Here is a 15,867-nt window from a genome sequence, read left to right on the forward strand (position 1 = left end):
TGCATTCTCTGCTTAACTATAGAGAATAAAATGACATTCAGTTCACGATCTTTGGAATCATGTATTTCAGGATGTATTTTCAGAGCAGAAGCTTAAATTAGGTATGAATATTAAAGAAAACATATGTCCTTTTTTAAAAAAACTCTGCTCAGAAGGGAGTTGGACCAACTGGGTAGCACACTTTGCAAAGCTATAAAGAATAATTGTAGCCTGTCCTTTCCCCATCAAGGAATATAACCTGTTAGGAGAAGAAGTGCAGCATTCTGTCAGTCTACCATTCAAATGCCTGGCATCCACAGTGAGGAATATTATCCCTGGGGCAAATCCAAGCTTTTCCTGAGAGAGGCTGAGTGTCCACATGCTTTACTAACTCTCCTTGAGACTGGGTTTGCTGCTAAGAGCCTTAGTGAAGATAAGGCACAAAAATGTGCTTCCTATGATTGATTTAAGTCATAAACATTGGTAAAGTGCAGAAAACGTTACTGGCGTGTCATCTTGAGCAATGCTTTTTCAACCTGGGGTTTGCAGCACTCAGCTAGGAGCCTGCAGAAGATAATTAAGGCAGAGCTTGCACTGTCAGACTAGACACAACCCTCCACAGGCCTCATCCCAGGATGTGCACTCCATCATACCTCCCCCGATGTGCACTCCGTCATACCTCACCAGATGTGCACTCCATCAAACTTCCCCAGCGCAGAGAAGGACAGAAGTCCTTCAGTGTGCCACTCCATTCTGGTACTTGAGGCATCCTTTTAAAGTGATACACTACGATGTCCACATGGCTCCTTCCTTCCTCACATGCCTGGGTTTCCTTTGGAAGGCAACGGGGATGCTGGGGGGGAATGGTGAGCAGCCTGGCTCACATCTTGATTGAGGGCCTGGATCAGTGTTTATGGTGCACTGCAGATCACTTTGGGCCCTCGGTGTAAACTCCTTCTGATACAGACAAACCTATGTTCAGTTGAATTAAATTCACAGTATAGGGATCTGCACTTCCACTAGGAAAATGCGTAGAGGTCTACAGAGCAGAAGAAAGTGGGAATTAGTGGACAAGAGTGATGGGACAGGTTAGAACTGTGCTACCCCAAAACACGTGCAACAAGTTGGAGGAAGCAGCCTGTGCAGGTGAAGTGAACTTTATTTCCTTGCAACTCATTACCATGCAACAGAAGGGCCAAGGAGACCGGTGACCTCCCTAATTTTTTGAGCTGTCTTCTAGGTTCTGTCATACGAATCAAAGGACAAGGTAGGGTGCTGTGCTCTTCTGTTTGTAGCTCTGTGGCTCAGTGAGTAGCTTCCCCTCACAGCGCTGAACGCGCTGTTGCTGTACCTCTTTCCCGCTATATCACACAGAAGAGCCTGAATCACACCAAATAGTGCTAATGAAGGAAACTCCTCAGTCATCCCCCGTTAGTGTACACCAGCCTCAGGGCCTGGGCTGCCGGGCTGTATTCGAGCTATGGGGCAGAAGTGATCTGCAGCATGCCCTGCAGTCCCTTCTCCATGTCCCTGAACGCACTATGACCCTTTCTGCCTCCATGGCCTAAATTTTGTCCCAGCAGGAGCCAGAGTGCAGCACAGAATGTTGCATACCTGGGCATGCAGTTAGAGCAACAGCGGGGTGCGTATCCAGAGCCAGGACTGGGAAGCTCTCCCAGCTCCCACATTTCAGACAGAGCCTATACATGTTCCAAACAGAGATGAAAAAACCTCTGATGTACGATACTGTACTGATAGAGCTATCGCCATGTACTGTGTGTGGTCTGATTTCAACTCCTCCAACTGCTTTCTGACAGCTAAAACATGTTTGCAAATTGCAGCGGATGGCGGGGATGGGTTTTTCTTTGATCGTAAAGCTAGCTACGTTACAAGTGATCCCATGCCAAACTCACTATATGTAATGCAGGATTTTTCTCAGGAAATATTTTGGAAGAAATTTTAATTTTTTTAAATGCCTGAATAATTAACTTACATGCTAGTAATTTATTGTTTGACATTAGGAAAATCTAATTTTTTACACCAGAGAACCAAAACAAAGGTGAGCCACAAGTATGTAACTTGTACTGTTTATCTGGATAGCGTGGATTATTTTGAGAGTGTAATGAAAAGCCTTTCAAAGAATGTCTAATGAAGGAATAAAGAGATAACCTGTTAAAGTGACATGTGCCTGCCTAATGAATAATCCAGACTGTTAAATGCCCACGGACTTTAGGAATGGAAAAATATGTTATACATCAGTTAGAGCTAAATGGAGCCTGTCATGAGAGGGGATGGATTCCACGGCTGTTTCACACCTCTTCTTTCTGTTTCCTTTTTAACTTCTGTATATCAAACTGCCAGGATTGGTTTGTAACATGAATTGTGGTAGTTGGATACTTGACTGGAGAAGCGTTGGTCTAAAATGTATCATTTGGAAAAACTCCTTGGTTCTGTGTACACTAGGTATTGCTCACTGCAGCAAATTGTGATAGAAACAAGTGTTGCAGCCAGTGAGGGTACCCTGGTTTCGATACTACATGCTGCATTGTCCTGCCTATCGTGCTGTTCAGAGCAGAAGGGATGGACTCCAGGGTGGTTTTAGCACTAGGCTAGGAGTCAAGAATCTGAGTTCCTGTCTGCACTCTGCAGCAGATGGCCCTGACCTTGAGCAAGGCTTTTACACTGTCTGTACCTCATCTCTGTATATAAAATAAGGGCATTGTTGTTCTGAGGACATTTCAGGTGTCAGTTAACTGGTACTGAGTAGATGCAACATTTTTGCTGGAAAATACTGTCTGTGAAATTTCTATATTCTGTTGGAAAGGACAAGAAAATTTTCTGGATTGTTTATTTCCTTCTCAGACTGCAAGTGAAGACCAAATTATTTAGTGGATTTCATCAAGCTGAGCTGTGGAATAGTCTTCAGGAATGCAGTGAGTTACCACAGTCTAACTGCCTTTCAGAGACTGCAATGATGAGGGAGGCAGTGTATTGCATTTCTAATTACGTTAACGGCATCCTCCATTAGATACGACCATTCAATTAAGACTAGACTTCGTTAGCCCCTGATAATGGAATCATTCTTACCGTGAAAGCACAGTATAATATTAAAACCAGATCACTTGAACAAAGTCACTGTGTCCCTCTCCCTCTTTCTCAGCCATGTTTAACATACGCGACATTTCTCTCTCTCTGTTTTTACTGATAGCTAAACGCTTAGCGATGTACCAAGAACCTGATTCTGAGGAAGACGAGGCAGCCCCAAAAGGAGGAACTTTATCCCAGCGTGATAGTATCTGCAGCCACCAGAGCATCAAAGTCATCCACAGAAGCCAGAGCACCAAAACCCACCGGCGCACGGGTAGCAGAGCTGAAGCAAAAAGAGCAAGCATACTCTCGAAGCATACTGCATTCAGTAGCCCAATGGTAAGTCATGAGAACTAAATGCACAGAGTCCTGTATCTTTTAATAAACAATGTCCTGAAAAGGGAAAGGTAAAGAAATCTGTAGCACATTGTATACCTCTTACAGACTTCATCTTGGCATTTTTTCTTCTGTAGTCACAGCTGTTTGTACAAAAACAATCAAGTGTTGGCACAGATCTTATCTAAATACCTTCTCTGTAGGAACAAGCTAAAGGTAAAGACAAGCTGAAACCTTTGTTTTAGTTATACCTTGATTTTGAAAAGAAAATGTATGCCTTCCCTTTATCTACAGAAGCTGAGAGTAGCGTAAGGTTTGAGGTCAAGGATTCTAATTGCTCTGCGTATGCCTGTTCTTTTCTCTTTTGTCAGAGGATCTTAAAACTCACAAGTGCTGGGCTGGACACTGTGCATTCCAATTCTTAGACACTGTTGACATACACCATAGCATAATTATTAGTGTGATGCAACGTTATCAGTGGATTGCATGTGTTGTCTTTTTAAAAAATAAAAAATGTTACATTTCAAAATGTTAGTGAATTTATGTCCTTACAACTTTGTTTATTTTATGCTATTGTAATTTGAGGAAGTTTTACATGAGCTGAATGGTAATCAGAGAAGCCAAGTCTTGTCTGTCTAGGGATTTTGCATTGTTGACACGAATTCACCCTTAAAACAAATTACAAATATAGACACTGAAAAATGCTGTTTGCACTGGTGGAACTTCTTGATTTCAGTCAAGAGTAAGCTCTTTTGGTACAATTCCAAGCTGCAAGGATGAACCCTACACACAGGGTTCTGTGGTTGCTCAGATTCATTAGGTGCTGAGCATCAGCAAATAAAATTCTACTGAAGAAAGAGCCTTAGATCAGTTTATCTTTTAATCTTCTGTATGCTTGCATAGTAAGAAATACCAGTTTACTCTGACAAGAAATAGATTAAGTAAGTGGAAAGTGCTGATGAAATAGAGTAGAAAGTGCTCTGTGTTTCAATGTAAAAAAAATACATGAAATACCTTCCAGTGCGTTGATGGTGGTTATTCTCTAACAAACAATCCAACATGGTTTCATTTTACTGTGCTGATGTAAGGCCGAGGTTTGAATGTCATTGCTGTCTAATTTTTCCACTCTTTTGGTCTCTGTAGTGTACTATCCTTTAGTAATATATAATAAATGTCTTGAATTAGACAGGAGAGAGGGAGGAATATTAGTATGTAACTCTTCTCCTATCCACTACCCCCAAAAGAGATGAATATTGCCGCTATAATTATCTGTAGTGAAAAAGTTGGTAACAGTTACTCCCATTTCCATTTCTATGGGAAGGCTCATTGTTAACTGTTTCTTGTCTAGAATGGGTGTCTTACAGCCCTCTCCACCTCCACTCTATGGTGTAAGGCCACCATAAAACTTTTGATAGTGACACTGCTTTGGATGCTTTGATTGCTTGTTGCTGCCTTGGAAATTTGTTGAATCACAGATATTAATCACTGCTATTTATGACTAGGAGAAGGACATCACACCTGATCCGAGCTTGTTAGAAAAGGTGAATGAATGTGCAAAGCATCTGGAGGTCATGAGGAACCACGAACAGCCATTATCCCATCTGAGTCCAGAACTATGTGACATTTTTGACTTCTTCGTTGCTTTGACTATATGTAATACAGTCGTGGTTACTGCACCAAATCAGCCCCGACAGAAGGTGGGTTAAAGAAACAGCAAAAGAGAGTTTAAGCCTCTTTTGTATTGATACTGATTTATCTTGTAAATTGGGGAAATGAAAAACTCCTTTTCTAGTGAGAAACAGCTAGAATGAGTTGTGAGACAACTCTTAGAACCGCTGTGTGATTGAGCAGGTTTTGTTAAGCATTAGTTAAATGGAGTATGTCAGCTATTTCACTTACCTTCAAGGTAAGATATGCTTTTATTGACAATTTCAAAATACTTCTGAAACTTTCATGATTTCTTGTACTGTGACTTGTTCATTTAATAGATGCAAGTATGTGTGGAAGATAATTTGTAAATGTGCAAGACTTCCCAGAAAAGAATATAAGCTGTCTGTGAATATTTTGTACATATGGATTAAATTAAGAAAAGGCTGAGACATTTTTTAGATGTTTAAAAAGAGAATATACTTGAAAAACAGTGGTTAAAACTTTCAGATTATGTAAAAGGTGCATCTTAAGCTCATTATGAAAAATAATGATCATTACTGCTTGAATTGGCCTAAACCAGTGTCATTGATGAATGAGAATTTCAAAAACACAATCCCAAGATGATCTGTAAGACAAATATATAATGGAATGAAGTATTAAAGCTATCCAGCAGCTGGAATTTCCATTCTGGAGAAAATTCTGAGAGTTATTTCTGTTCCAGATTGGAATGAAAAGTGAACTAGTCTGCAAAATGACATGGTTTTGTGCCAGGGAAACATTTGGAGAATGCTCAGTTCTGCTGTTTCAGGAATGCTACGCTGTTATACAATAATTTAATATATATTACTATAAATACACTGTTACTATTTATAACATTGTATCCATACAAAAGATTGAAGTAAACAGAGATAAGTGATAAAAAACTGAAGCAAAATGCTTTGATGCTGAAGGAGAAGATAGCAGAAATTATTTATTTCAACATGTTCCTATTGAGAATGTTGTCGACATTGGCATATTCTCCTACAACTTTTCTGATACCACACTTCTCAATAGAAAACTCTCATTAACTTTTTTTTGCTACCTTCACTCAATGTGGACAAAGAACGCCAACGTTTCCTACTAACAGTAGGTTTTAGTGTGCACTACTGATGGTGGCACCACATTGATAGTCTATCCATTAGTCATATCTGAGGAGATGAAAGAAGAAAAAATGTTTTTAATACAAATACACGTGCTTTCACAGAGAGGCACAGTTCTGAAGTTCTAGTAAGTTTTTTGCTGTTGAGTCAGTTTTGTCCATTTACTTTCCTTTCTCAAAATACAAATGCCATTATTTTTTGTTCTCAAAGAAATTCTCCTCTTTAGTTGGAGCTGCTTAGACTGAATATCAGTATCAGAATTCTCGTACAGCTTTTCTTTGGCTTCTGTTCATTGGTTTGTTTTTAACTTCTCAAGGTTAGAGATCGATTTGAACTAAAATCTCCGGTAAAAACCATAGAAGACTTCATACGAAGATTCACTCCAAGTCGCCTGACCTCTGGATCTAACAGCAGCAGTTCATCTAGTCTAGCTACAAGCAAATCAATGCACAGATTTGGTTTAAGTGTGCTTTCGTCTACATCTACTGATAGCACTTTATTAAAACTGGAAGAGAAGCTGGCATACTCTGCGCAGATGAATAACAACGGCTACAGCTCCCAGCAAGGTCGGTCAGCTGTGGGGAGTGGACCTGAGGAAGGAGAACTGCGTTATGAAGCGGAGAGTCCAGACGAAGCTGCTCTCGTCTATGCAGCAAGGGCATATAACTGTTCTCTGGTTGGAAGGCTGTCTGACCAGGTATCAGTGGAGCTACCTCACCTGGGAACATTAAGCTTTGAAGTATTACATACATTGGGCTTTGATTCCGTCAGGAAGAGGATGTCAGTAGTGGTCAGGCATCCTCTCACAGATGAAATAAATGTTTACACTAAAGGAGCAGATTCAGTTATTATGGATCTTCTTCTACCCTGCTCTTCAGGTACACTTCTTCCTTACCTTTGTGGGAGTAGGGGTGGGAGGGAGGCAGTTCTGGTTAACTGCTGAAAAACTCATCGTATCTTACTGCCTTCTCTAGCAAGCAGACCTGCCTGCTTTTGTTGTGAATGTAGGGAATGGTAGAGTGGCAGCCGTCTCTCTTCTTTTATAATACTTTGTTATTATAGCAAATTTTCTGTAACAAATTACTGGTTCCTCACCTTACAAAAATGAGTTAAATTAATTTCTGTACAGGATATTCTACTAGCAAACTTTATTTTGAAGGAATGTCTTGAAACTCTGCCAAAGCAATTTACATTTTTTCAGGAAAACCTGCCTGGCAGTGCTTCGCTATTTGAGTATTTTATGTGAAATCCAAGCACCTCCTGTTGCAGGTCCCCTCTGTGTTTCATTTGTGAATCTTTACATCCTTTTGCTGCAATGTTTGCATAAATCAATGCATTTATGCTGGTTTGACTATGACGCTAAAGGGCACTGCGAATCAATCAGGCACCAAAACAGAAAGGTTGTGGCAAAGAAGGAGAGATGCTGTTCAGATGAGAAATCTTGGCTTCAAATATGTAGTTGACTAGTAGGGAATGGACACGTAGCTGTGAACACAGAGTACTTCCCTAAAGCATGGAATACTTCTCCAGCACCCAGAGCGCGCATAAAACAGGGACAACTTTACATAGCTGCTAATTGTAATCAGTTGGATTCAAGAAGAACCCTTTAAGCTTTCAGAAGTTAGAGGAGACACACAGGTTTCAGTTTGCATGAATCAGTTTGCATCTAATTTACTGTAGTTTCAACACTGAATTTAATCCAGTGTTTAAAGGTTATCCTAGTATGAATGGACAGAGCCTGAAAGTGCTAGAGGTACTTCCCATGTTTCAGTAATGCATTGACTTTGTGGTTACTTTGACATTAGTTGGAGTAAACAATTGTGAAAGGCTTATACTGTGTAATTTCAGTTTAATGGAATACAGAAAAATGTTGGCATTAGTTTTCTGTTTACAGCCGTATAAATCAAAGCTGAGCCAAAGAAATTAAGAACAACTTGTCCTTAACTAACAACAAAGTATTCATGAATAATTTTCTAGTAAAGATCTGATATCACAGAAGGTACATAGAGCATCTGTGGAAACTTTTTTCCCTCTGAAGTACTAACAGAGAATTTGTAGTACTGAGAATTTCTAATAACATATCTAGAAAATAATGTTTGGAAATGAGTTCTCAGAATGAGAACTGAGCATTAAAAAGAAAAGAAAAGATTATTTTATGCCAAGTCTCAAATATTTTGTCACTGTATAACGGACTATGTTTGAAGCTGCTGTATCCATTCACAGTAGACTCAACAGATCAAGGAATTTTCAGGCAAATTTCAGGCAGATCTAGGACCCACTTTGGTAAAATCAGCAAGGCCAGATGGAAACCAAACAGCAACATTATCAAAGGTAGTGTATGTCAGAGAAGGGGGAACCGAATTCCAAGATCAGTGCTGGCAGTGAACAGATTCTGTAGCCAGACAAATACAGCAATTCCACTGTCTTTACAGGCAAGTGAATTGAATGTTGCTTTGAAATTGTGCCTTTTTTTCTTTTTTTCTTTTAGTTTTTTAGCCCAAATCAAACTATGAGGTTTAATATATTTTGCTTTTGCAAGCAATGTAAAGTGCAACCACTAGAACCTCATAAGCAATTTCCGTTGTTTTCTAGCCCTCTAAGCCACTGCTGGCTTCAGTAATTCTGTACATTTCAGCAGATCTGTCTGAAAAACATTTGACATTTCTCTTGAGCAGCTTCACTCCTGGAACTGAAATCACAGTCTCTGCCTGCAGTATCCTAATGTCAGTGGATATTAGTTCAGTTCCTGAGGGAACGTCATCTTTTTCCCATTACAGGGAGGTATTCCCCAGGTAGAGGGAGCCTCAGAAGATTTACGCTGTGGCTATTATCTATATTGTGGGATGTGCTGGTGGTTTTATCTTGTTCTCTGGTGATGGTGGAATGTGTGAGAGGAGATGTGACAAGAATTCAGGAATTTATCATTTCAAGGAATTGACCAATAAGTGAATTGACATGACAGCTAATCCCAGTGCTCATCTTTGCTATCTTAGTGCCTCAGGGACATGTAATTTGTACCCCAGCCAAGCATGCATCATGGGACCTTGTGGTACTTGTGCTCTTAGACCAAAAGACCAAGGCAACAGTGTGTCCCTGATCTCCCAACTCTAACATCCCATTGCATGACTGGGTCCTATCAGTCACAAAGGTCCTGTTTGTTTGGGAGGAAAGGAATTTTAAAATATGACATGAGGAACAGCCAGAAGCAAATGTATTATGTTGTAGCTTCAGTTGTGTCTTACAGAAAATCAGAAATCACCATAAGTTTCAAAACTTAAGAAGTTTCTGAATTGACTCCATTTGTTCTGCCTGTATACCTGGATGAGGCTGTGAAACCTGATGTTTTCTGCTAGCATACAGATATTTCCAAAAGCCTTGAAATGATTCCCAAGAGTGTATTGTTTTTACTTTATCTCAAGAGTCACCATGTTCATAAATAAGAAAGTTACTGTTTGAGTCAATAACCAACTCGCATAGGATCTGTGAACATAAGTCATTGAGACAACAATGACTGGGCTGCCTTTCTGCAGCTTGTGATTATGGAGGGAACTGAAGCAAGCAGAACACCACTAGCTCTCTATCATTCTTCTGTAGAAGACTTATTTGCTGGTTTTCATTTCTGTGGTGCATGTGGTCATGCTGCTTAGCATAGACCCTGCATCCCAGTTAAAAAGAACCTCCACAACTGAATTTTGTCTGCAAGAGATTCCTTTCCTCCTTTTAACTTCTGAGTACAAGATGAATCTCAGGGTAAGACTGGTGAGGCACGTGAAGAGCTAGAAGAGGTTTAGCTCTCATTGATATGCTGGTGGAGGAGGAAGGGAGATCCAGTCTTCCATGCATGGAAAATGGTGTGCACATCTCTACTTGCAGAGAATTACTGTCTTTGTTCATTGAAAGTGGTATAAGCATTTGACATTGTGATCACTGCATTAGTGCCCGAGGTACTCAGACAGATCTGAAGTGATTAACACCACCTACAGTGATAGGAACAACTTTTGGTGTGTTTAAGCACCTATTCAAGTTTGCACCATTTGAAATCAGTGAGTGACTGAAATAGGTGCTCCCATAAGACAGTTTTGTGTGGGATGTGCAAGAAATATGGCATTTCTCTCTAGGATAGTAATGTATCACAATAAATTAGGAAGAGTGCTTGCCTACTTTATTCTTCTAAAGTTAAAAAAGGTGACTCACTAATAAAAGCCTACAAGAAGGTTTGCTGCAGTACTTCTCCCAGAAAAAAAGTGTTACATTGCACAGCCAAGTCACATATGCCAAAAAAAGATTATCATGCACAAATAGAAAAGAAGCTAAATGAAACTGTGTCAGCTTGCCAGTTTAGTACATGAACATTTCCACTTTATGTTGCAGCTGCATCTAGTTGTGAGTTGGTTTAATAGCTTCTGAAGGAACCTTGTGGGGTGTGTGTGTTGGAGCCGCAAGCTTTGAGAAAATCTATATTGATAGCATAGGTAGCATTAATAAATACATGAACAGGCCCATCAGAATATCCCTGTCAGTATTCACCACATGACCTTAATCAGAGATAAAACTAAAATGAAGGAATGCTTGAAATACCACAGTCTTTATGGAGTCCCTTAGGAACAGCTGGATATGTACACTCCCAGCATTACAGACCTAGAGAGGATAGGAAACTCTTTAAAGGTGACAAAATAGCTATACAGTGAGTAAAATGTGCTGATACATGGTTGAGATAACAGTAACAAAACCCAAAATATTGGGATTCCAAGCTCCCAGCTCCTTCCTTCCTACAATGTCAATACTTGTACGTGTTTGTGCTGGAGCCTCTGAACGCCCAGTTAGACACTACTGCTGTATAAATATGAAAGTGCTGAATGCTGCGTAAGTTTATAGACAGGCAGATAGATGTGTATGTACGTGGTCACACATAGCAAGATCAAATTGAGTATGAATGCAAACTGGGAAAATGGGCACCAAAAAGTATGAAGAGTAAGATATTTGTGTCATCTAATTTAGATACCTGTATTAAGTGCTTAATATAAGGGTATAGTGCCTGTAGGTTCTCAGTATGGTCAGTTGAGAGAGGTGAGCACATCCAATGGTGAACTGAGATCATACGTAGTAGGTCTCTTCAGGTGCTCAGACTTCTGGGGATGAGTGGCATTCACCTGACTCTGTGACTGGTTACTGTGCAAGTACCAGTAACACAAATACTGCATTAAGGAACAGCTCCAATTACAAATTTATAATCCTGAAGTCATTTTACACCCCCCCAAAAAAATGCAGACTTTAGAAAAAAAAAGTTATATGACATGAGGGAATAGGAAAACCTGCCATAAGGTACCAGTCATTCTCACTCAATGCTTCTGATCTAAAAACTTACCAGCTTGTACATTTACTTTAGTACTAACCCTGCAATTCATATTATTTAAGATTGCTACTACAGTACATTGTACATGAACCTGTCTTGATCGTAGATGATAAAAAAGATGCATATCACCTGGTTTTAACTTTTGAAGACATCATTTCAGGTAATGAGATGGAACAAAATGTGTTACAACCGTATTCATTACTCTTTTGTGATGACAGTGTGAGCACATTGAACCAATCCCAGTTAAAGAGAGAAAAGGAACAGATGCTCAGTCCTGATTTTGAGTTCTTACACATGACTTTAAGTGGAGAGTAAAGCTAAAGACGCGCTGCTGCATTCAAGGTAGAAGCTAGCTGTGAGGTCTGCACAAGTGTAAATTCTCTCCTAAATGAAATCACAGTCACACCCAGAGCTTCTGGCATTGACTCAGGCCAATAGGTAGTATCAGTACAGCAGTAACAAGTACCTTCATACACTTAGATGTACAAAACAGAGTACTGTTTCTGGTTCTTTTGAGATATTAACCTTGGTGGAAAATGAAGTGCTATTTTTAAGTGTCATTTTTCTGCACGTGGTGAGAGATGGAGAAGCATTTGCTAGTAGTGTATCTGAAATCAGACTTCTCTTTCTGACATTACTGTTTGCTGTGAAGATTATCATGACTTCTTGAAGTATTCAGGCCAAACAGATACTTAAGGAGTAAGAAAAAGAAGGTCTGTCTAACATACCTTCACAATTACTTTTGAAAAGAGAAGACAGAAAAGATAGAACAAAAAGACAAGATTTTTTTTTTTTCTAAATGGAATGTTTTACTTGAGTTTCCCAGGAGACATCAGCAGCTCTTTAAGAGTATCAGTTATAAAGTGCCGGTACAGTGAGTACTGTAGACAAGTTTATATTTTCTGAGGCCATTCAGCTGCTGTTATTTTTCAATAACTAATTTCCTTTTTTTATTCTTACCTAGATGACCCTCGGGGCAAACATCAAAAAAAAATCCAAAGCAAAACCCAGAATTACCTTAATCTGTATGCTGTAGATGGGCTGCGGACCCTGTGTATTGCAAAAAGAGTAAGTAAATGCAGACTTTTAGTTTGCTTTTAAGGAGAGTCTTGACAAAGATTACTGAAGGCATTTATTAATTTATTGTTCTTGATTCATAACTTCTTTTTCATTTTATTCAGTAAAGTATAAATACCTCTGCATCATATTGATTGTGCCCTCACATACTCTTTTTAATAGGTTCTCAGCAAGGAAGAGTATGCCTGTTGGTTAAAAAGTCATCTAGAAGCAGAATCCTCTATTGAAAATCGTGAAGAACTTCTGTTTCAGTCAGCACTGCGGATAGAGAAGAATCTGCATCTGCTGGGTAATGAAATGAGAGCTGGACATGAATTTAAAATGTGTTAAATATTCTGAAATCTTGGCTATGAAATCCATTCTTTCCCTTAAATGGTTTCTGACAGTACAGAAATTGGCTTCTTTTGGACTTTGTCATGGCTGTCATGTGCAGCACCACAAAGGAATGGGATATAATTAACATAACAGACATACCCTGTTTTCCTTGCTCCTGCCATCATTTTATTACTAGTGAAACGAGTGGAGCAATACCAGGGATGAATTTGACACAGTATCATAAATGGGAACTGCTGCTCTAGACAGGAGGAGGACTTGGCCCAAACTGTCTACAGAATTTCGTCAGCTTAGTGCCACATCAACATGTCAGAGGCTTGCATGACTCCAGGGGCACCAGAGACACTGGCTCATAGACTGCATTTGTGAGAGGCATCAACTCTCATATACATCAGGTTCAGCACATGTGCTCAGGGCCTGTGTATGCTGTGGAAGGGGATTGCAGGACTTCATAATGATGCAGTTAAAATCATTGAATGTAAAATGTATTCCAAGAACTAAGTCATACTCTTCCTATGCTGAGTTGAGATGTTGAAAGCACTGAGATTCTCAAATGTGTATATATTCAGTATTACTCCAAGCATCCAACTGCTTTCTCTGGCGAAGAAACTGGGACAGCCATAACACTGTTGGAGATAACATCCTTCACTAATTGCCAACTAAATGCCTGTCTCTGAGAGATGAGATCCACCTCACAAAGCTTCTGATGTATCTACTACAGATCTCTAAGTGTCCCCATATAACCAAGGGAGAGAGAAACAAAGAAAGTGCAATTCACTTGGTCTTTCTTAGATACCCGCTTTAGGATTAGATGAATCATGCCCTTGAAATGTCTCCTCTGACTTAAAGGGGAGCATGAGGTGACTAATTTGGACCACATTGATCAGGAAGATCCCACCATGGTTGTGCCTGTTGGCTCTGGCTGCACTCTGGGGGAAAAAAAATTGGAATTGAACTGCCAGACAAATAGGTGAGCTCTAGGCAGAAGTAAACTACCCATTCATTCATTCCCCAAGAATCTCACGCCGTGGTTTGTATCTTGCAATGATCAGTTATGGTTGTAGGAATAAAAAAGTGAGTCCGGAAAAAGAAGTATCTTTTCGTTTGGATAATAATAGCTTTCCTGACATTGCCCTAAGAATGTGTTTCCATCTACAAGACTGGTGCTCAGACTTCGGGTGGACTTCTATTACTAAAATGTTTTTTTTAAGGAATAACCATAGGAATAACAAATAGCTGAGAAAAGTTTACTTTTCTTGTCCTGTTGTTCCAAATAACTTGCATGTCTGTCACCTCCTCATTCTCTAATAGTGAGGGCTTACATTTCCTCACATTGAAGCCTCTCTGATACTCAGTGGAGCACTGATGTCAGTGGTGACACTGAACTTGGTCCTGAGTGGCTTTTGCTACAATATTTGAAAATCTTGTCTCTGTCAATTAATTTATGAAAGCAGAGGAAAGATACTCGGTCTCTTATAAACAGGGAGAAAGATACATTGAAAGCATGAAAAAGCCACGTTTTACTTTCACATCATGGCCAATAGAGTTATGATTTATTCTTTGCTATATCAAATTTGGCAACCACTGTCTTTCTGAAAGAGCAAAAAGCAACAACAAGGCAGGAAAAGATTTATGTCTGCAACCTTATGTGCTGTTGCCAAGCTGCAGTCCTGCTGCCATTCCCTTCAAAAGGGAGAAATGTCAAGTGTCCCAGCCTCTTCTAGTTGAGCAAAGGCAGTTAAGACCCTTAAGAACTGAAATGATCTCTGTAAGCAATAATATCTTCTGTAGCAACATGCAGAAGAAATGGCGAAGATACAGAGCAGAGAGACAATAAGCAAAGATACATCAGCCTTGTGAACCTCTGAGACTGGAAGTGACATCGGATTGCTTTTGAAGCTTTGAATTCTGGATTTGTTGTTGACTGCTGATGCGCATGTTTACCCCAGCTACTTTCCACTCCTCTTTCTCAATACCCCAAAAAAGCTGCCCAAATCTTGCAACTGTTGGTAGTTTAGCTATTTCCCAATAGAAGTGACTGCTGGGTTTTTTTTAAAAATCCAAGCTTACAATTTCAGGTGAAGCCCAAGTGTTCATTTAATGTGGAATATTTCGCTTTTTCTATGTGCTTAGGTGCAACTGGCATTGAAGACCGTTTACAGGATGGTGTTCCAGAAACCATTGCAAACTTGCGCAAAGCTGGGTTGCAGATTTGGGTTCTTACTGGAGACAAGCAAGAAACAGCTGTTAATATTGCATATGCCTGCAAGCTATTAGATCACGATGAAGAAATCATCACTTTAAATGCCGAATCGCCAGTAAGCAGATCCAATACACAAGTTTACTTGTGAACTAGCTTTGCTTATTTTCAACTTGTACAATTAAAAGTTTGATGGCTTTTTTTTCTTTTCCCTCTTTTTTTTTTCTTCTTTTCCTGCTTCATCCATAATTTTCAGGTAGGACATGTCTTTGAATACTTTTCAGTGAATCGTGCTTCTAAGTCATAGTGTCATGTATCATAAACTTACTGAAGACATGTAACTGTGTGTAGTGGGCTCCACCATGAATGAAAATATGCCATAGCAGCATAAATGCCTTTCTTTGATACGCATCCTCAAAACATCCCTAGTTTTGCTTATTGGCAACCTGTTATCAAACATGTGTTCAGGAAGAAAACAACTGATTACCTATTGAGAATTTGTGCTTTATTTTACACCACTGAAATGTAGTATTTAGATAACTCAGTCATTCATGTTTTCTCAGGTGGCTTTTTCTCTGGAGATAGAAGCAATACTTAAATTTCGATGCTAACACTGAGAGTCAGAAAACCACATCTGCAGTAATGTCTTGCTTCCTAACAGACCTTTTCTAATTCTTCTGAATTACTGATCTTTCCTGTGCTGAACTTGTTGC

The 15,867-nt window shown here is 39.6% G+C and overlaps 1 protein-coding gene across 2 annotated transcripts in view; it reads left to right on the top strand.

Moving 5' to 3' along the window:
• ATP10A (ATPase phospholipid transporting 10A (putative)) overlaps positions 1–15,867 on the top strand; it is a 117,521-nt gene that overhangs the window by 85,158 nt on the left and 16,496 nt on the right. For both annotated transcript variants that reach the window (XM_075737565.1, XM_075737571.1), the window contains 6 exons: positions 3,188–3,405; positions 4,905–5,099; positions 6,508–7,069; positions 12,509–12,612; positions 12,784–12,910; positions 15,088–15,272. In XM_075737565.1, coding sequence (XP_075593680.1) covers positions 3,188–3,405; positions 4,905–5,099; positions 6,508–7,069; positions 12,509–12,612; positions 12,784–12,910; positions 15,088–15,272 — 1,391 coding nt within the window. The remainder of the gene's footprint in view (positions 1–3,187; positions 3,406–4,904; positions 5,100–6,507; positions 7,070–12,508; positions 12,613–12,783; positions 12,911–15,087; positions 15,273–15,867) is intronic.

Source organism: Balearica regulorum, chromosome 1 (assembly GCF_011004875.1).
Source record: "Balearica regulorum gibbericeps isolate bBalReg1 chromosome 1, bBalReg1.pri, whole genome shotgun sequence".
In the NCBI taxonomy this organism is placed as follows: Eukaryota; Metazoa; Chordata; class Aves; order Gruiformes; family Gruidae; genus Balearica; species Balearica regulorum.